This window comes from Emys orbicularis, chromosome 2 (assembly GCF_028017835.1).
Source record: "Emys orbicularis isolate rEmyOrb1 chromosome 2, rEmyOrb1.hap1, whole genome shotgun sequence".
Classification (NCBI taxonomy): Eukaryota; Metazoa; Chordata; order Testudines; family Emydidae; genus Emys; species Emys orbicularis.
In genome coordinates this window covers 283,508,402-283,529,458 of record NC_088684.1, presented here as the reverse complement: position 1 = coordinate 283,529,458, position 21,057 = coordinate 283,508,402, and the positions used below count along the sequence as shown (strand labels likewise).

Sequence of the window (21,057 nt, the reverse complement as noted above, 5' to 3'; positions counted from 1 at the left end):
CATCTAATCAAGCAAAACATACTTTGTCTCGTGTAATGGGGGGAAAATACCTGCAGCCAACAGCAGCTCTTAAGAATTTATTCCACACTTTGAGTGAGCAGAGAGGAAAATTAAACTCTAGTTTGCACCGGGACATTGTTTGTACAAGAATAATTCAGTTAAAAGTAGTTGACGATTCTTCTGAGGGACTGGATATTTGCACTGTGAGCTTGCCACACGTTAAAGCTGTTGTACTCTCCCCTCTCCACAACGTACATACGGCCACGATAGTTGGGTTCCTCATACAGCACCCATCTAAAATAGAGAATGAATGGATTACTCAGGAAAGCATTTATACAGTACAGTAGTAAAAACCATCTTTGGTCCCTTGCTGAATCCTTTTGTCAGATTTCACCCTGGAAGTTAGGGAGCACTGCTTTGCTAAGGGCACAAGACTTTCGCACCTGGGTCAAATCCCAGTCAATATATTTGTTCAGTTTCAATCTGGACACAGAATGGAAACTGCTCTCCTCTGTGGGGTTAACCTCCTTAGTGCTGCTGGCTCCTTCTCCTTGACTTCTGTGCTTCCTTTTGACTATTCCACAACCATCCTGGACCACTCCATCATATTATTTATTATTTGTGTTACAACAGCATCTAGGAGGGCCGCCGGGGGGGGGGGGGGAAGTGGGGCAATTTGCCCCAGGCCCTGACCCCGCAGGGGCCCCGCGAGCCCTGGCCAAGAATCCCTTTCCTGCCTAGAGACGCCTTTTTAATTTTTACTCACCTGGTGGCGCTCCGGGTCTTCGGTGGCGGGAGGTCCTTCACCTCGCTCCAGGACTTCGGCGGCACTTCAGCGGTGGGGAGTCCTTCACCTCGCTCCGGGACTTCGGCGGCGGGGGGTCCTTCAGTGCCACGGAAGACCCGGAACCAGTGAAGGACCCGCCGCTGAAGACTCAGAGCGCCGCCCGGTGAGTACATGTCCCCTCCCCCGCTTTGCCCCAGGCCCCCTGAATCCTCTGGGCAGCCCTGGCATCTAGAGGTCCCCACTGAGATCAGAGTCCCATCTTGCTGAGTGCTGTGCACACACAGTACGAGACCATTCCTGCCTCCAAACAATCTAAATACACTCCATCTTCCTGAACCCCCTATCTATAAAAGTAAACTTGGTTCCCCATGCCGAGATCTTGTCACTCTCTCTCTGACTGGTGATAACTGACCTTCTCAAAGGCCCTTCTTCTATGGAATTCCACAAGGGTCATTTCTTGGCTGTTTTTTTTTCTTTTCAATTTGAATTTGATATGTTGGAAGGTCTCAAACCAACCTCCTGGTTAAGTTAAGGGAGTGCTGCAGGCTGATAATTTTAATCAAAACAGGGCCCCACAGCTTCTGAACCACATGTTTTGAGCAATGGTTGAATAAATTTATTCTAAATGCAAATCTATTTGATCAATGCAGCACACAGTGATCTCCCATTGGAGAAAAAACATTTATTGTGCCCCACTATTTGATTTCCTGTTTTATTTGAAATCCTTTCTAGTCTGAGTACAGGAAGTATCACAATACTTTGGTCAATTCAACTACTCCGGCATAGTCACCATTGGAATTTTAGTGGTGGCTCTGATGTAAATGTGAATTTAAACAAAATCTTCAAAATTATCATCAATTATTAATCGCAAGGCTGTGATCTCAATTTTCACAAATTACTTTTGTGCATTATCCCCAATTTAAAAAAAAAAAAAAAAAAAAAAACCTCCAGCTCTTGAATGCTCTTCTTGCCAAACAAACAATCTCTCGCAATCACTGAACCTTACAAAGGAACAAGACGTGTCATATCTGATTATGCCATTTGTGGTACTGGAAGAGAAACGGTGCATGACACTGTATGTGGAACAGAAAACATCTATTGAAAGCAAAATACCAGATTTCACCCAAAAACTGTCACATTTTCTGCTAGACAGTACTATTTTAGAAATTGCTATGAAATCAAAATCTCGTCATCAAATTTAATTTTCAATAATGCCTTACAATTCTATTATTATTATTATTATTATTATTTACATTGAAGTTGTACCTAGAAACCCCAATAATGGACCAACGCTATATAAGGTAGATGCTATGCTCACTTACATCACGCTATACCATTAGATGGACAGACTTTTCATTCAAATTACATGCAGTGTACTCATTTACACATAAGATAGAAATCACTCTGGACACTAACCACTAAAGTGCAGCCACCTCTGTGACAGAATGTGGCAGCTGTTGCAGCACACAGCAACACCAGATAAGAATTTAGGACAGGAAGTGAAGATTTCTGTACCCAATTGACAATGTGCATGGGAAATTAGCAAAGGAACATAATTACCTTCCAAAAGCCACAAGTAGGATACATCATCAAAAGGTCCCTGGGGAGCAAAGAACCTTGCATCCCCCTGATAGCCTGTTATGGGAGACAGCTTTGCCTAGTGGATAGGGCACTCGACTAGGAGATCAGGAGACCTGCATTCTCTTCCTGGCTCTGCCTTTGACCTGCTGTGGGGCCACTTCAAATTTGTGCTTCATTTTCACTATCTGTAAAATGGGGATAATGTGACTTACCCTCCATTGTAAAGAGCTTTGAGATCTAGGGATAAAAATTGCTATATATAAAATAGGATGGATTATTACAAAAGCCCGGCCTGTTCACAGAGTAGTGCAGGATGGGATTGAGTTTGGGAGCTGCCAGATGTATGCAGAAGGGTAGTGCAGAGGATGAGTCGGCTGTAATCTATTGTTGCACACACAGTAAAATCCGCCAAGTTTCTCATCTTAACTCGTTGGCTAGAAGGGGCTGTGAAATGCTCTGGAAACAGCATGTTCATGCAAGATGGTAGACGTCATCCCTCATGTTGTTCTCCGTATCTTGCACCCTCAGAATGATTCTGGAGTTATGCTGGCAAGATCTGGAGAGAGTTGGTACAGCGCCCTCCTTGCCTGGAAGGACAGGCTGGCTCAGCATCGTGGGCCAGAGCTGTGTCCAGAGTCCTTTGCAGCTGAAAGGATAGACTGACCTGACACACGGACAGGAACTGTGTCTAGAACCTGCCTCATCTGGGGGCATGGCTTGTCTTGACATGGGGCCTTTGAGGCTGAGATAAGGGGTGGAATGGGACAATCCTAAAAGAATCCTACTCTCAGCTACATGGAAAGGTAAAATATAGAATTTAAAAACCAATTAAATCATTTATTTCCAATATTCTAAGAGCCTATTCCTGGCTTCTGACCCTGAATACTACAGCACAGCTGGAGGAGAACTTTTTAAGGGCCAAACAACCCTCTTTAAAGAGGGTTTTAACAGAAAACCTGCATCCTGAAGCTTTCTTTCCCCAAGCCAGCGAGTGAGCACATGCATTGTCCCCAGTGAGCATTCGCAGGGGCTCTCTCGCCAGGTTTGGTGTCTCAGAAGAACAGATCACTGCAGCGCTGGCCAAAGGAGTGATTCGGCAGCATGCCCTGTCAGATTGTGTCAGTCATGCGCTGGCATGTGGCATGCCTGCGGCAACCTAAATTGGTGAGACACAGGCTAATGCAGCCTTCCCCATACTGCATTTGAAACGCCTTTCTTATCTGGTGAAAAGGACAGTTTAGAAAGAATTTCGTCTCTGGGATCCTGGGGCAAGAGGGTGGAAGTTGTGTATTGGATCACACATGTAACTGGCAATCTGAACCATGACCGAAGGTTGTTCTCTTCAGTCAACAACACCAGATTGCCAGTTATGTGTGTGATCGACCCCTGACTGGCTAGACGGGCGACAAAGAATGGATGTGAGTGCATGTGAGTGATCAGTTGGCAAGAGCAAGCAGGACAAATGCCCAGTTTTGCCAAAAATATCAGGAGGTCTGGGGCCAAAATGGGACATATGGTCACCCTAGGCCAGGGGTCCCCAAACTTTTTCGGTCATACCCCTCCCCCAACCAGGACTGCACCCCCCGGGCGATAGGGCCAGGAGCAGGGCAGATTTGGGGAACATAAGAATGGCCATACTGCGTCAGACCAAAGGTCCATCCAGCCCAGTATCCTGTCTACCGACAGTGGCCAATGCCAGGTGCCCCAGAGGGAGTGAACCTAACAGGTATGATCAAGTGATCTCTCTCCTGCTATCCATCTGCATCCTCTGACAAACTGAGGCTAGGGACACCATTCCTTACCCATCCTGGCTAATAGCCATTAATGGACTTAACCTCCATGAATTTATCCAGTTCTCTTTTAAACCCTGTTATAGTCCTAGCCTTCACAACCTCCGCAGGCAAGGAGTTCCACAGATTGACTGTGCGCTGTGTGAAGAAGAACTGCCTTTTATTTGTTTTAAACCTGCTGCCCATTAATTTCATTTGGTGGCCCCTAGTTCTTATATTATGGGAACAAGTAAATAACTTTTCCTTACTCACTTTCTCCACACCACTCATGATTTTATATATCTCTATCATACCCCACTTAGTCTCCTCTTTTCCAAGCTGAAAAGTCCTAGCCTCTTCAATCTCTCCTCATATGGGACCCGTTCCAAACCCATAATCATTTTAGTTGTCCTTTTCTGAACTTTTTTCTAATGCCTGTATATCTTCTAATGCCAGTATTCAAGATTTGGGCGTACCATGGATTTATATAAGGGCAATAAGATATTCTCCGTCTTATTCTCTATCCCTTTTTTAATTATTCCTAACATCCTGTTTGCTTTTTTGACTGCCGCTGCACACTGTGTGGAGAGAACTATCCATCATGACTCCAAGATCTCTTTCCTGATTAGTTGTAGCTAAATTAGCCCCCATCATATTGTATGTATAGTTGGGGTTATTTTTTCCAATATGCATTACTTTACATTTATCCACATTAAATTTCATTTGCCATTTTGTTGCCCAATCATTTAGTTATGTGAGATCTTTGTGAAGAACTTCAAAATCTGCTTTGGTCTTACCTATCTTGAGCAGTTTAGTATCATCTGCAAACTTTGCCACCTCACTGTTTACCCCATTCTCCAGATCATTTATGAATAAGTTGAATAGGATTGGTCCTAGGACTGACCCTTGGGGAACACCACTAGTTACCCCTCTCCATTCTGAGAATTTACCATTTATTCCTACCCTTTGTTCCCTGTCTTTTAACCAGTTCTCAATCCATGAAAGGATCTTCTCTCTTATCCCATGACAACTTAATTTATGTAAGAGCCTTTGGTGAGGGACCTTGTCAAAGGCTTTCTGGAAATCTAAGTATACTATGTCCACTGGATCCCCTTTGTCCACATGTTTGTTGACCCCTTCAAAGAACTCTAATAGGTTAGTAAGACATGATTTTCCTTTACAGAAACCATGTTGACTTTTGCCCAACAAGTTATGTTCTTCTATGTGTCTGACAATTTTATTCTTTACTATTGTTTCAACTAATTTGCCCGGTACTGACGTTAGACTTACCGGTCTGTAATTGCTGGGATCACCTCTAGAGCCCTTTTTAAATATTGGCGTTACATTAGCTAGCTTCCAGTCATTGAGTACAGAAGCCGATTTAAAGGACAGGTTACAAACCATAGTTAATAGTTCCGCAATTTCACATTTGAGTTCTTTCAGAATTCTTGGGTGAATACCATCTGGTCCTGATGACTTGTTACTGTTAAGTTTATCAATTAATTCCAAAACCTCCTCTAGTGACACTTCAATCTGTGACAATTCCTCAGATTTGTCACCTACAAAGGACGGCTCAGGTTTGGGAATCTCCCTAACATCCTCAGCCGTGAAGACTGAAGCAAAGAATTCATTTAGTTTCTCTGCAATGACTTTATCGTCTTTAAGTGCTCCTTTTGTATCTCGATCATCCAGGGGTCCCACTGGTTGTTTAGCAGGCTTCCTGCTTCTCATGTACTTAAAAAACATTTTGTTATTATCTTTTGAGTTTTTGGCTAGCTGTTCTTCAAACTCCTTTTTGGCATTTCTTATTAAATTTTTACACTTAATTTGGCAGTGTTTATGCTCCTTTCTATTTACCTCACTAGGATTTGACTTCCATTTTTTAAAAGATGCCTTTTTATGTCTCACTGCTTCTTTTACACTGTTAAGCCACAGTGGCTCTTTTTTAGTTCTTTTACTGTGTTTTTTAATGTGGGGTATACATTTAAGTTGGGCCTCTATTATGATGTCTTTGAAAAGTGTCCATGCAGCTTGCAGGGATTTCACTCTAGTCACTGTACCTTTTAATTTCTGTTTAACTAACCTCCTCATTTTTGCATAGTTCCCCTTTCTGAAATTAAATGCCACAGTGTTGGGCTGTTGAGGTTTTCTTCCCACCACAGGAATGTTAAATGTTATTATATTATGGTCACTATTTCCAAGCGGTCCTGTTATAGTTACCTCTTGGAGCAGATCCTGCGCTCCACTCAGGACTAAATTGAGAATTGCCTCTCCCCTTGTGGGTTCCTGTGTCAGCTGCTCCAAGGAGCAGTAATTTAAAGTATCGAGAAATTTTGTCTCTGCATTTCGTCCTGAGGGGCCAGGAGCAGGGCCACAGCTGGGACTGGGTGCAGGGCCGGGCCCCACTGCACCCCCACTTTGGGGACCACTGCCCTAGGCTGTGGTCAGAGCCACACAGGGAGCCCAGGCAGCTCTGGGGAGCCTCGCACCCTGCACCTGCCTTGAACGGGGGGCTGGGGTGCCTGAGAGCAGTTCCCAGCACATGTCCCTGCCCCCCCCCAAAATGTGCTGCCCAGGGCAGGTGGAGGGTCCAGGTCTCCCTGGGTGGCTCTTACCACAGCCTGGCCACCGGCCAGGCCAGGGGGCAGGGCCTTGGGGGGAAGGGGAGTAGTAGGGGGCAGGGCCCTGGGGCAGGGAGGGCATGTCGGGAGCCCAAATGTTCTTTGTGCCCAGCACAATGAATCTTAATCCGCCTCTGATGCCCAGCATTAAAACAATTTGTAGGTGTGGGTTGTGCAATAATCCAGGCCAATCACCTGCAACACAGACCACCAAATCACATGATGGTCATGCGGCTCCTTTGTCCAACTTCTTTTAGTAAGATCTTCCCCTTCTTTTCACCGATCACGCTCAGTGAAGATGCTTTCTTGGCATGGAAGCATCATGCGTAACCACAGACCCAGCTGTGCCTTCCACAAGCCAAACACTTCCCATCTCTTAGAGAATTCTGCAGATTTCTGCCTCCCCTCCACACTCCCCCAGCACACACACTTCCAACGAAATGTGTTGGTTGGTAAAAGGAAATGTGGTACATGAAAACAGAAAAATAACCGATGACATAACAAAAACAACAAATGTGTTCCTGAAAAAAAGAGAGAAATTTCCCCCCCCTGAAAATGTTAATTCCCCCGAAACAGTGACAAAAGGCAAACTCTGCACAACCCTCACTTTGCAAAAGGTTTCAAGGATGTCTGAAAATGTAGGAGAGACAGAAACTGGGCTGATCATAGTTGGCACTGCTACAGTGAAGGATCAAAAGGCAACAGTGAATATAACCTCAGAAGAGTACTGTGATACAGGGAAATATTATTATTATTATTATTATTATCCTAATTTTAAACACAGGGAGAATGAAGTTCAGAGAGATTATGGCCAACATTGTCAAATATGAGTGACAGAAGTTAGAAACCTACATTCACTAGGCAATGAACTGAGTACTGATTTTTCAAAGTGCTATTGAAGTCAATGGGAGTTGTGGCAGCTCAGTGCCTCTGAAAATCAGGCTTAGTTAGGCACCAAACTTTCAGCACTCGGGTTTGAAAATGTTCACAAGTGACTTGTCCAAGATCAAACAATGGCTCTGCAGCCAAGATCAGAACCCAGGTTTCATGATTTCAGTCCTGTGTCACAAAACCCCCCTTCCTCTGGATAAGCCAACGAGCAATACCAGGTACACGTGGTTGGGGTGTGCAGGGGGCACTGACTTTCCCCCAAAGGAGAGTCTTGACTCTTGACTAGTCTGAGTTGAGTAAGTGGAACTACACGGCACTATGGGCAGTGGCCTCAACCAAAAGCAGGGTCCCAAGATGTCAGAAGGGAAGATCAGACCCATCTTCCTCCTCTGGTCTAGCTGTCAGAGAGGGGTGGAACTCTGGCATTGAGCTCCTCCCTCCCCTTCTAGTCCCGGCCAGTGCTAGAGAGGGAAACAGGCAGGCCCATGAGATGATCAATTTAGATGGGTTGTAGAGCTCCAAAAACAGTGATCCTAGGGGCTGCCTGCTTTGCTTGGTTTTAAAGGCCTACTCCAAGTGTGTGCCTTTAGTCTAAATGGTGGTTTGAACTGGAGCCAGGGAGGCTCTTTATGATTTACAGGGCCCCCAGGCTGCCCAGGTTGGGTGTGTGGAAACAGAGCCTTGAGCTGCTCCCTTTTCTGGTCTGTCTGCTATGGGGTTGGAATCAGACTGAGTTGACTCCCCAGTTTTCCCCCATTTTCACCCCAGTGAAAATGTTTCCCTAAACTCTAGTATCTCATAGCTCGAGATGGACCCAACCTGACACACTGGATCTGCGTGTGCGCATGTGTAACCCACACACCTCCTGGGTGTGGTGTTCTGTCCCATCTAGTGGCACCGAGACCACTTACAGAGAGAATTAAATGAGTTTGCTAACAGGCAGTTGGCTTTTAGCTCATGAGGTAGAGGCTCATGCCCTAAGCTCCAGAGGTCCCAGGTTCAATCCCACCCGTCAACGACCGGGATCAGTTGGAGTTACACATGGACACACACACACACACCCCTTCAAGGTGTGGGACATCAATGTTTAAATTCAGATTTAATGCTGTAGCCTTGGCCCGTCTCTAAGTACCATGAAGCCACGCTGGGGAATCCCACAGGATTTCTAATGGCGAGTGGGAAAGCAGGAACCATCTTCATAAGGAACCTCCTCCCCCTGACAACCTGTAATTAGACAGTGACACACTGTCCAGTAGGCTTCACCCACAAGCACAGCAAGCCACATGTCCCATTCAAGCTTTGCAATGCATTGATTGGTCCCATCACTCTTTGGCAACAGTCACAGAGGGAAACAACTCAATTCCAGGACCCTGTATTCTCCTAGCAGCAGGAGCAGAGCAGAAAGTCAGTTCCTGGGCTGACTCCTCTTGGGAAGAAAGAAGAAAGTTTCTATTTGCTCCTCTGACTCTTAGCAATGTGCTCACCTTTCTGGGCAGAGACTGCTGTTTCCACACAGCTTTGGTGAAGGCAGGGCCTTTGCCTCCTTCACTCATTTGGTTTCATTCCAGTCCAAGATATTTTGGTTTTATTTCAGGTTGATCTTGTGTAATGAGTGTAGTGTTCTGAAGGGTGTCAGACCAGCACACCCTGGACACGGACATCCTCTCCATATCCACAAAAAGGTACAGGGCAAAACAAATCTTCCCCCACAATATCCCACTGACATGGCTTTACCCTGATTTGGAAGACCACCTCTAAGGGGAAGAGGGTTGTCCAGTCTCCTTGCCAGCTCATGTCTGGCCCAAAGGACTCCAGTTAGTGCTAGCTATGGTGTTGGCTTTGTGATGCAGACACCTAACTACTAGGTAATGGACTGAGGCCACCAGCTCATTTCACATAGGCCACCAAACAACCAGCACATGTAGACACTCACTGCTAACCTGGGCTGGATTCAAACCAGCAACCTCAGGGGTCAAAAGGCTCCATGTCCCAATAGCAAATCCCTAAAGTAGCTAATCCTCCCAGTCTGTGCACTTATTCAATACTGTCAGCTCTCTAGCAAACTCATGAAATAGCAAGCCAGACAGCCATTTACTGCACCCAATCCACTACATTTTAACTGGTGGTTACCATTGTCTGTCAGAGAAAAATTATTTTCAAGGTAAAGACTCAGATGACTCCTAAACCTTACCAGGAAGAACGTCACTTCTTATCTGAAGCATTAGCAACGTCTTGTAGATGTCAAGAGTACTCAACTTACATTTAACCCCCTCCCCTCAAGTAAATGTATAGATCAAGGTGACCAAACTTCCTCCACCGGTGCAAGCCCTTTCGTAGCCAATGGGAGTCTTTGCAACAATTTTAGTGGGATGGTCGCCGCTGCACCCCAGCTCCAAACATGCACTGCCACCCCCAGTCCCAGTCAAGGAAGTTTATTCTTTTGTGACAGAGGTTAAAGAAACAACCAGAGTGCAGTCTTAAGTCAGTACCTGGCCCCCAGGCTTCAGGGCCACCCCGTCTACAGGCAGTGCTTAATTTGTAATGAAGGAGGTGCCAGGGCTCAAGCAATTTTTTTTATAGTCATAACTGACGCGGCAAGCCCAGAGGCGCTGGGGCTATGAACTGCCAAGCCTAGAGGGCCAGGGCTCAGCCCTGGCAAGCCCTGGCACAGATTAAGCACTGCCTATGGGTCTCTGACACTCCAGCTCCTGGCAGCTTCCCAGCCTCAGCCAGCTCCGCTCCCTCCTTGGAGGGGCAGCCGCAGGATTGCTTCCCTGAACCTCCCTCTTGCTCCAGAACTCACCACAGGAGTTAGCTCCACTCCAGTGTGGCCTTTGCTGCCCAGGGCTCAGCCTGCCACAGTCCCCCTTTATGAACCCAGGTGTAGCCCAAGCCCTCTTTAATTAGCTGGATTAGGCTCACCTGCTCCAGTCCGGGGAGCTGGGCTCAGTCTATCCACAGAGACCAGCTACCCTGTGACAGAGTGGACTGGGCTTGTGTGGAGAGCTAGCTTCATTGTGTTTCAAGACAGAATGACATAGCAGTTGCATTCCTTTTATGTCCTTTCTTACTTACGCTCCATCTCCGTACACTTTGATGGCATTGACACAGTTCTTGTTCCAGCCCTGCCCTTGCAGGAAAGAGCAATCTTCAGTGAACTCCATGCAGTGACCACTAAAATGGCTCCCATCAAATATCTCCATTCTGTAATGCTCACCATGCTGGGGACAAAGAGATTTGAGTAAACTCAAAAGAAAATGCATCAAATTGTTTCCCCTGATTGTAAAAGATAAACAGAAAGCAAGAAGGATACCTCATCATGGAAATGTGGCAAAAACCCAACAATAACACTGCCCGCCCACAAACACATCCTCACAATACCCACCCAAATACCCACATAAACATACAAATGTCTCTCACAAACAGCTCACTCACAAAAACACACACACAGAAATTCCTCCCCAAAATATACCTCTACAAACATTCACACACCTGCATAACCACTGTTCACACACAAACTTTTTGCTCATGTTGTACTTACCACACATACCCCCACAGCTTTCACCTCTAAATCCCCTCCCCCACCAAACAAGTACACCTCTACCCCGATATAACGCTGTCCTCGGGAGCCAAAAAAAATCTTACCGCGTTATAGGTGAAACCGCGTTATATCGAATTTACTTTGATCCACCGGAGTGCGCAGCCCTGCCCCCACAGAGCACTGCTTTACCGCGTTATATCCAAATTCATGTTATATCGGGTTGTGTTATATCGGGGTAGAGGTGTACTTAAACACTGTTCACAAAGACGCACACCACACAGACACTATAAACATAACCATTTCCCACTCCACATATACACTTAAAAAAACCAAAAATGCCACACACACACAAAATATTGGAAATTTGCATGAACAAAAGTATAAGAACATAGTGCAAAAAAAATTAATAAATCCAAAATACACAGAGGTATTAGAATATTTCCCCAGTTTGTACTTTCCTTCAGTTCCGATCATATCTGTGGTTATTTACACAAGATGTTGTGCCTTTCTTTAAAAAGAAAAGGAAAATATCTTCCCAGACTCCTAGCTATGAAAGACTTCAAGGGTGAGTTGAGGCAAATACCTTTGGGGGAATTTTGCTGTCTTCTCCATAGGTATTTGTGATGGAGTTAATCGAAAGAATTTTTCATATAAATTGCATTACGCATGAAAAAGCTACATTGTAATGCCAAAAATCCCATAGCATTCTCCAGCAGTGGAATCTCAGATACCATTCCTGACCAAACATTCTTCAGTGTAACTGTTGCCTGAATTGTTGAAATATTTTAAAACTCTCACTTGTATAAGAGCGATGGAGCACAGGCCTGAGGGGAAGAAAAGCATTCATGGCTACTGGCCCACAGAGTCTCAGTGGGTCTCCATGGATCTGGAAACAAGGTTCTGTGTGGTACCCTTGATACAAGCTCATATTCCCCTCTCTGGATTCTGTATTAAACATTGGAAACCATCCCCTGCACAATAGACTTATAACTCTGCCATCGCTGCACTGGGCATGCTGTGGGAGTCTCATTGAAATGCTCATATAAAGACAACTTTCCCCCTTGCTGAATGAAAAGGCCTGATTCCAACATGAGCCGAGAGAGAGAGAGGGAGGGAGAGAGAGAGAGTCTACTACCCCAAAGATCTACATTTACCTCCCCTCAGGCCAGGTTAAGGGAGTGATGCATCTCATCCTAGCTGATGTGAGGTCACTCACCCAGCAAAGTTAGTATATCAGCAACAGGCCCCAGTGTGTGCCAGCCAAGAAGAAAAAAGCCATTAATACTATGGAGGGGTGGCAGGGGTCAACCAGTGGAGCACCAAGCATAGGGCTACAGCCAATCTTTGACTTGTACAACACACATGCTTGAATGGGGGTGACACCACACACCCTTCATTTTTCTCATGTGGTGTATCAATTGCCTCCCGGCCCCAATCAACACATCCTTGGCAGAGTTCTAAGAGCAGCTCTGTGCAGGATCCTCCAACCACATACACCAACCAGAGCTGCATGGGACAGACCGCAGTATTGGCTTGGTACAGCTCCCACTGATACCTTCTCATGGCAGTTTAAAACGTAAGAAAAGGTCCCCTTCAGCAGCTTGGCTCATTGGCTGACAAATCCTTATGGGTTAGTGAGACACCAGATTTATTTAATGGAGAACAGGGCCCTCAGTAGACCTAGTCCAAAGAGGCGCCTGTTGATGTACAGCCTCATTTTAGTTTGCAGGGTACTGGTCAGACAGCTTTCAGGACTTCCAATATGAGCTGCCTGTATAAGAGTAATGAGCAGATTCCTAAATTTGAGAAGATGCTCTAGAGTCTAGAGAAGTATGTGTGGTCTTATGTGCACCTCCTGTGGAGTTTTAGTCCTTGTGCAATATATATCTACACACACACACACACACACACATATATTCTTTTAGGCTAAGTTTTTACACAAAACCAAAGAAAGCTACAACCCAATGGGACTTGGTGGCTGTATCAACCTGTAAGTGGCCATAACCTGTGAATAATTTTCTTTAATCATTCTCCCACCAGTAGCAGGTGATGTCGGGATCAAATGGAAAGCTCAAACCAGGTTCAATTTTTTTCTCCAGCTGCAAATCCTCCCAATTAAATTTCCTCCACAGAGTGGTAAAGGTTCCATGCTCTGTTTTTGTTTGGTGTGTGTGTCTGTCTGTGTCTGTGTCTCTGTGTGTGTGTGTGTGTGTGTGTGTGTGTGTGTGTGTGTGTGTGTGTGTGTGTGAGAGAGAGAGAGAGAGAGAGAGAGAGAGAGAGAGAGAGAGAGATCTGGGCCATATTTGGTATTAATTCAGGGGTGCTCAGAGTTTGAAACACAGGAAATAATGTGGGTGACTTTGCCAGGAGCCTGAGAGCTGTCCCACAGCAACATTCTCCTCTCTGGTTTGCACAGCAGATTGTGATTCCCATGGCCTGTCCTCCCTATATACACACACACAGATTGCTAGTGGGCGTCATCAGGAGCTCTGCACACACAGAGAGAGCAGAATATCAGAGTAGAGCCCTGCCTTGTGCACAGAACTTTGCTATTCATTTGCATGTAAATATTTCATAATATTTAACATTACAGATAAATGCACGTGATGCTGTAGGAGCATTGCCCTCACATATAAAAACCACAGATTTTCCCCTTGTCCTGAAAACATGGGAAATTGTTATGCTATTTTGTGGCCTATGCAGACTGTTCATAGGGTCTGCTTTCTCCAGAATGCTGTTTACTTCCTGTGTATTATTTCTATAAAGCTCGTTTTCTCAGATATTTATTTAGACTCCAGCTAATATGGCAGCTAAAGGCACAAATGTGGCCCCCTCAATCAGATATTTCAACAACAAAAACAAACCTCTTGGAAACTAACTGAAAGTTGGCACTAACCATTCCGACAGGCCTGCAGGAGCCCATGTGATCATTATAGCCATTCCAACGGTAGAAGTCGGGGTATTCCCCATGCTCCAGAACGTATTGCTGTCCTCGGAAGTCTGGGTGATCAAAACAGATCCAAGCTCCACTCTGTACACAGATAGAGTTCACTCGGTTCATGAAACCTCTGTCCTGGAAGTTATCACAGTTCCCATAGACCTCCAGCTTCCTGCCTGTGAAGTATTTGCCCTCATAGAAAGTGATCTGAAATGAGGAGGGAGAGGATGCTGTATTGTGGCACATGCAAACACAGACTGCCTGTCTGTACTATGCATTGTTATTCTGGCAGACATAGTGGTTCTTTAATTCTGTGTCCAACCAGCGGAGAACTAAATTGTCACAGGAGTATTTGTTTTAATGAGAATTGTAACACAGGTCAAGTTTACAACACTGCATGTGGCTTTAGATCACCTCTCTCTTGTTCTTTTGTAAATATAAATGTTTGAACAGGAAGCACAGCTATCAAAGTACACCCCATTCTAGTTGCTCCTTTCCCCTCCTTAACAACTTTGCTTCCACTTCTCCACATTCATTACTAGCATTATCACCACATGAGCTCACTCTGCCTTATCCTAACCTAGGAAAATTCCTACTATCTCAGCCTAGAGAGAACTCTGGCTCTTTGGCCTGAGCTGAGGACCAAGCAGTTTTTTTTTACTTACTTTTCCCGAATACTGAGACATTTTCTGCTGGATGCAAACCAAAGCCAAAGCAGAAGCCAAACCAAAAATGTGATCTACAGAAATGTTGGATACCCCACTATATACCAGCGAGGAGAGACAAGGCTGGTATCACGAGACCTGCGTAACAATACAGCAGGAATAGGAGGCTTTAAAAAATCATGCTTAGTAGGCAGAACTTCCACTATCGGGCCCTGCTGAGTCCAGAGTTTCGATTTAGTGCGTATGATTTAACAAAAGATTTGTTTGGCAGGGATTTGACTGATTAGTGTTGCACATTTAGCATTCCTTTTAGAGGACTTTGTTTTTAGAATGGGCAATAAGGAAATTCTAAAAAAGTGGCTGCTCGGAAGCGGGGGCTCTTTTATTGGCATTTTCTTCTTCTTTTTAAATGGGCCATTGCTTTTCAGCTCACTCTTATCTACTGGGGCTGGAGAGCTCGAAAGTGAGCATCCTTGGAAGACTCCTTAACAATAATGATTTGTACTTCATCCATCAAAGGAACTGCTTCTCATCCATCCTTAAAACTTTTTTAGATTGTGTTCCTGAAAGCCAAACACCTCACCCCCTCTGGTGCACAGAGTCGGTGCTTAAAAACTCACAATTTATTCATTATTTGTCATTTTTGTTAATGTTCTGGTATTTCAACACAAATGCAGCTAAGCACCAAGATATACATATATAATTTGGGATTAAAATGCTTCCCAGGGATTTTAAGCAAAGGTATCATTGACTGTGTAAATAACAGATTTCACAAATACCAGTAAATATGGCTCCCTGGGCATACAGCTTCACATTCTATAATCCACAAGTTTCTTAAAGGTGACCAGCAAAAAAAAAAAAAAAAAAAAAGACTATTACTTGTATTACAATAGTGTCTAGGGCTCATTGTGCAGTGCTCTGTACAAAACACATAGTAAGACAGTCTCTGCCCCCAGAGTGTACAGTCTTAATAGAAAATAACAAACAAAGAGTTGGAGGCGAAAGAGAGCCAAACTGACTTGTTACTGGTCACACAGCAAGCCTGGGGCAGACTGGAATAGAACCCAAGTCCCCTGGCTCCCAGTCTACGGCTCAAACCACTATACAACACTGCCTCACAATATAGACATCTACCTATTTTTGCATCTTTCTTTATGATGTAAAGAAAGCCTGGGAAAAACTGGGTTTTTTTAACATGAGAAAAATAAAAGAAGCTGCCATATGTAACTGTGACAAGACTGACAATTTCCTACAATATTCTGAGTGAACTTTATTGATTATAGGACTTGTGTACACTTAAAATACTGCAGTGGCAAAACTGCACTGCTGTGGCACTTCCGCTAGTGTAGACTAGGCCTAAATTAAACCTTATTGAATTAGGTTTAATACCTTTGGAATCCTGTTGTATTAATTTAGATGGAATATATGGGCTAAAGGTGTTAACATAACCCAGTCACTGTCCAACGTTAAACAGTGATACACAAGAACCAGGGCTTGGTCTACAGAGACTTCAGCCTGCTTAGTACTACAGCAAATACACCATTAAAATCCTTTTAACTTTTTATTAAAGATACAGAAAAGAAGGAAAAACAGTAAAGCATTTGTAATGTAAAATATTAAGTAAGGCTTTCTTTTAACAACATCCCTTGTTCCCTTTCCCTTTAGCTGTAGACAGTTTTTAGAAGGAATTCCCCCACCCCGTTGGGCAGTCTTTTGGTCGGTATTAAAGATGCTAGTAACTGTCTTTTTGGGGAAAAGAGAAGAAGTTAGTTGAGATGGGCCGGGGCTGCCGTCGATGTTGTTATGAAAGGCCAGTAACAGATGGGAAAGCACCCTTGTTTGACGGGATTGAAGATGGTAACTATCATTCCAGGTGGTGTTTTGGAATCAGCTGGAGCCTATTGGGGTGGCAATGTCATCTGGATCCTTCTCTTTCTGGTCTGTTCTGGTCAGGACATTTCTCAGGGTCAGGATGATGAAGACCCAGGATCTCACGAAACAGTGGGGTGGCAGCCAGGATGGTGAAGCTGGCTCCAGTAGCTTCTGTCCGTTCTTTCCAGCTGTTTTTCTTTTAGTTCTTTCGTCCTTTCCTCACAAAAATCTCTTCCTTTTAAGGACTTAAAAAAAGGATGATGGGTGGAATAGCTCATCCCCTCATTATTTTGTCTACCAATTAGGCTAAGAGTCAATGCACCAATTTTGGCTCATTAACTTTGGCTTCACATCTCTTGTTTTTAACAAGCGTAATATTAACACAGTCCTTGAATCATATCAGTTTGGCTTTTTTGTTTGGACTAAGTCAGTTACTTTACCTACTTTTTCCCATTAATATTTGTTCTTATGGGCTATCATAACATTTTATGAACTTTTACATGCTTTTTTGTATTTGAGCTCACAATTCAGGTACATTTGTAGGCCCAATATTTTGTATAGGTGAGCAGAGTTTTTTAAATAACTTCTCACTGTACTGGACCTAGGTGCTGATTGGGAGCCAGAGAACTGGAATGCAATAAGGGGGCTGTGTGATTTCTTATTTTGCTTCTTGATAACCAGTGTGGGAGATCAGAAGCACTTTGTGGTTTGTGACTGGTTGGGGAGTTTAACTTCAGTGTTACCCACCAGTCTTGGGAGTATCTGCTCTCCCTTTTGCAGCCTTCCCTGACCCTGGCATTTCCAGTGAGGGCTGCCCTCAGGCACCACGGGTCACATTGGTGTAGTCATGGCAGGATCCACAGAACCAGATCATTTGAGTTTTGGATCAGAACCCCACGCTATTCCAAATTTAAAACTGAGAGTGTTAAAGTTAGTCACAATGAGTGATCCACAATCAAAACTGCAAGCCCTGAGAGATAGCCAGCATCTTCAGCATGAGAGAGAAATGGCAGAACTTCAGATGCAAGAGAAGCAAGCCTTGGCCCAGCTGGAAAAAGAAGCAGAGGAGAGAGACAGAATTTCACAGGAGGCAAATGGAGCTGCTGCAAGCTGAGACTGAAGTGGCCAGACAAACTCCAAATCAAAATAATGAAAGAACAGCAGGAACTGTGTTATCCTGGTTGTCCAGCTCCTCTCTACAGCAGAACGTGTTCAGTTTATAACAATGGTGGTATGTTGCTTAATAATGATGTGGTAACTATGTTTAATCAGGGGAGTGTCACAACCCAATCGCAGAAAAAGTATGAATGTGAATCCTCTGTATTATCTGTAACTGACAGGGAGATCTGTTAAGGGGGGTGTTTGACTCCAAGCAGTTGTATGTTTTTAACCAGCTATGCTATTACAAGGAAGAGAGTGGCTCTAGCCTTGGGATTATGGAAAATAGCTTTTTGTCCAGTCAGAAAAGCAGTTTATATGGTGATGAAATTTCTGAATGTCTGTCTAATATCGCAGAAGTGACTCTGTAATTAGATGAAGCGCAGAAAGAAGCTCAGGAAAACATTTATTTAGAGCAAATTAATGTTGATGGTCAGTTTGAAGCCCTAACTGAGGAAGGTACGGGTAGATTTCTGGTGGGTGATGGATTGCTGGCCAGTGAAGTTTGTGAAAGTGAGCCTGAACAAAGTAAAAGTGATTTGCTTAAAGTAGCTCAGTATGATGAGCCACTGTTTGTGGAAAATTCGGTGTGCAGATGTGGTCTCCCCATCTCAAAAAAAGCTATACTGGAATTGTAAAAGGTTCAGAAAAGGGCAACAGAAATGATTAGGGGTATGGAACAGCTTCCGTATGAGGAGAGTAATAAGATTGGGACTTTCCAGCTTGGAAAAGAGACGACTAAGAGGGGATATGATAGAAGTATATAAAATCATGATTGGTATGGAGAAAGTAAATAAGGAAGTGTTACTTATTCCTTCTCATAACACAAGAACTAGGAGTCACCAAATGAAATTAAAAGGCAGCAGGTTTAAAACAAACAAAAGGAAGTATTTCTTCAGAAAACGCACAGTGAACCTGTGGAACTCTTTGCCAGAGGATGTTGTGAATGCTAAGACTATAACAGGGTTCAAAAAAGAACTAGATAAATTCATGGAAAATAGGTCCACCCTGGCTATTAGCCAGGATGGGCAGGGATGGTGTCCCTAGCCTCTGTTTGCCAGAAGCTGGGAATGGGCAACAGGGATGAATGATGATTACCTGTTCTGTTCATTCCCTCTGGGGCACCTGGCATTGGCCACTGTCAGAAGACACAATACTGGGCTAGATGGACCTTTGATCTGACCCAGTATGGCCATTCTTATGTTATGTTAAGGGACAGGGGAGGTTCCGGCCAGTTTTTAAATATTACCAACTTGTCAACCCTAAGGCAATGTTAGGGTGGAGCAAACTCTAGTAAGCTTATTAGCATGTCTGTAGGTTCTTTTATTGTTTGTCATCTGTTTTCTCTGTAATGCTTTGTACCTCAGGAACAAAGTAGGCTTGCACAGGAAGTGGTGTGTGGTCTTTTATAACTAGCAATTATACCTGTTACCATCTCTGAAGAGAAAGCAAGCAGACGTACTTGGGCAGCCTGTCTCTCCTGGGAATAACACAGTGAAGGAAGGGAACTGTGCAGCCTGGAAATACCCTGGTCAGTAGGGAGTGAGATGAGGGTCTCCACCCAAGAAAGGGAACAGCTGAGGGGCTAGAAGCTTGACAGTACGTGCCCTTGGTGGACCTGTGAGGGGAAATACAGTAGTTGCAGATACCCTGAACTATGACAGTGACTAATAAAATTATGGCATCACAGGCCATTGAAAGCTGAGCTATTGAGACGGGAAAAAGAGTTCTAGTTTCCCAGACTCTTTAAAACACCTATTTGTTAGCAACCATTTCATTTAAATAACTAATGAACAATTTGGAGAAAGGATGAAATTGTTAAATAGTAAACATTCACACACACCCTTCAATTAAAGTGTAAAAGGCCACACACACACATCCCCGATACCTAGAGGTCTTCCAGCAGAAACAGGAAATAATCAGGCTTGACATTCCTAATATTTATTAGGTTAAAAAAAAGGCTTAATCAGAAAGAAAAATGGCCACCTTTAAATGTTTGTAGGGATGCAGGAAACAGCAAAGCAAAAATCTAGTGAGGCATCTCATCAAAATGCTGGCATTATTTTCTAAGTGCTAAATTAGTCACCACATTGTCCTAGGAAAGTAATGAACATATGGAAATTCACGTGTTAAAGAGCTACCAAGATCTTATTGCAGTCACCACATCATGAAAATCAGAGCTGCACCGTCTGTTTAATGCCTGGATAAACAGGACATGAATTGTATGATAATTTCCACTGTCCTCTTCAGCTTTACATTGCTCCCCAGCTTCAAAAGTGATTGTTGATCTTTTCAGATGGAATTCCTGTATGGGGTGCATGTCTTAGGATGGCTTTGCCAAATTAGAGAACACATCAGCTGACACTAACAATGTTTCTTAAGTGCCATGATGATGGAGGCACTGTGGTGGCAGCTGTCACTGGTGTTTAGGGCTTAGTGACCAGGGGCTATCCCCCAACCATCTTTTTGTTGTATCTACCTGTTGCCTTTCATCAGACACATTGATGGTAAGCTATTTGAGGCAGGGAATTGACTTTTCTTGCACTGCCAAGCACACTGGGGTCCTGATCCCTGACCAGGGCCTTCCGGTACTACCACAATGTAAATATGGAATAATCGCAATAAACGAGTGACAAACGAGTCACATCAGAAAATACTGCAACTAGAAAGAGAGAGAGAGAGAGAGAGAGATGTATGTCAAAAATAGTATATTGAAGAATCAGAAGCACAGGTGTGGGTTTCTTGAACTAAATGTTTAACTTCTATTAAATAAAGGAAAGGTTGCCAACGAATGAGAGCTCAAAACAGCAGTAAGCAGCTTTCAGAACTAGTGCCCTCTTCTTGAAGCTCACAAACTGCTCTGCCGCTCAAGCTCCATTTCTAGGTTTAGACATGTGTGCAGGCTAAACAACACATTACCTTTGGTATGCTTCCAGCCAGTAGGAACACAGTAGATCATGTCTCCAGAAAGAAAAATCGAACAAACAGACAAATACAAGAAAAAATACAGATTCCCTCTGTTGCAGTGGTCATTCTCAGGGGAGTAAAAACTAAGGGAAGGGTGTGAACCTTAGAAGATTTGGAATTTGGGTTCAAAATGGATACATGCTGAAGGTGTTGATTTTTATCCACATTAACCAAACCTCTTGGGTATGAAAGGTCAGGCTTGAAATCTCACAAGATAATGCTCTCCCCTGAGCTCTGGTACCTTTGCTTTCCTATACAAGCTGTAAA

General features: G+C 44.0%; 1 protein-coding gene across 1 annotated transcript; it reads right to left on the bottom strand.

Moving 5' to 3' along the window:
- Positions 1 to 158: 158 nt before the first annotated feature.
- On the bottom strand, positions 159 to 14,814 carry CRYGN (crystallin gamma N). Its single transcript, XM_065399825.1, has 4 exons — positions 14,794 to 14,814; positions 14,087 to 14,335; positions 10,725 to 10,870; positions 159 to 294 (listed from the first exon to the last, which is right to left on the bottom strand). Exons 1-4 carry the CDS (start codon positions 14,812 to 14,814, stop codon positions 159 to 161), a joined length of 552 nt encoding a protein of 183 aa, XP_065255897.1.
- Between the last annotated feature and the right edge of the window lie 6,243 nt (positions 14,815 to 21,057).

Excerpts from the sequence above, each read along its gene's own strand:
- CRYGN (XM_065399825.1), bottom strand. The coding sequence starts at position 14,814 with ATGTCTCAGTATTCGGGAAAA. Across the intron at positions 14,336-14,793 it reads TGTCTCAGTATTCGGGAAAA|ATCACTTTCTATGAGGGCAA; the intron begins GTAAGTAAAAAA and ends TCCTCATTTCAG. Across the intron at positions 295-10,724 it reads AAAGTGTACGGAGATGGAGC|ATGGGTGCTGTATGAGGAAC; the intron begins GTAAGTAAGAAA and ends TCTCTATTTTAG.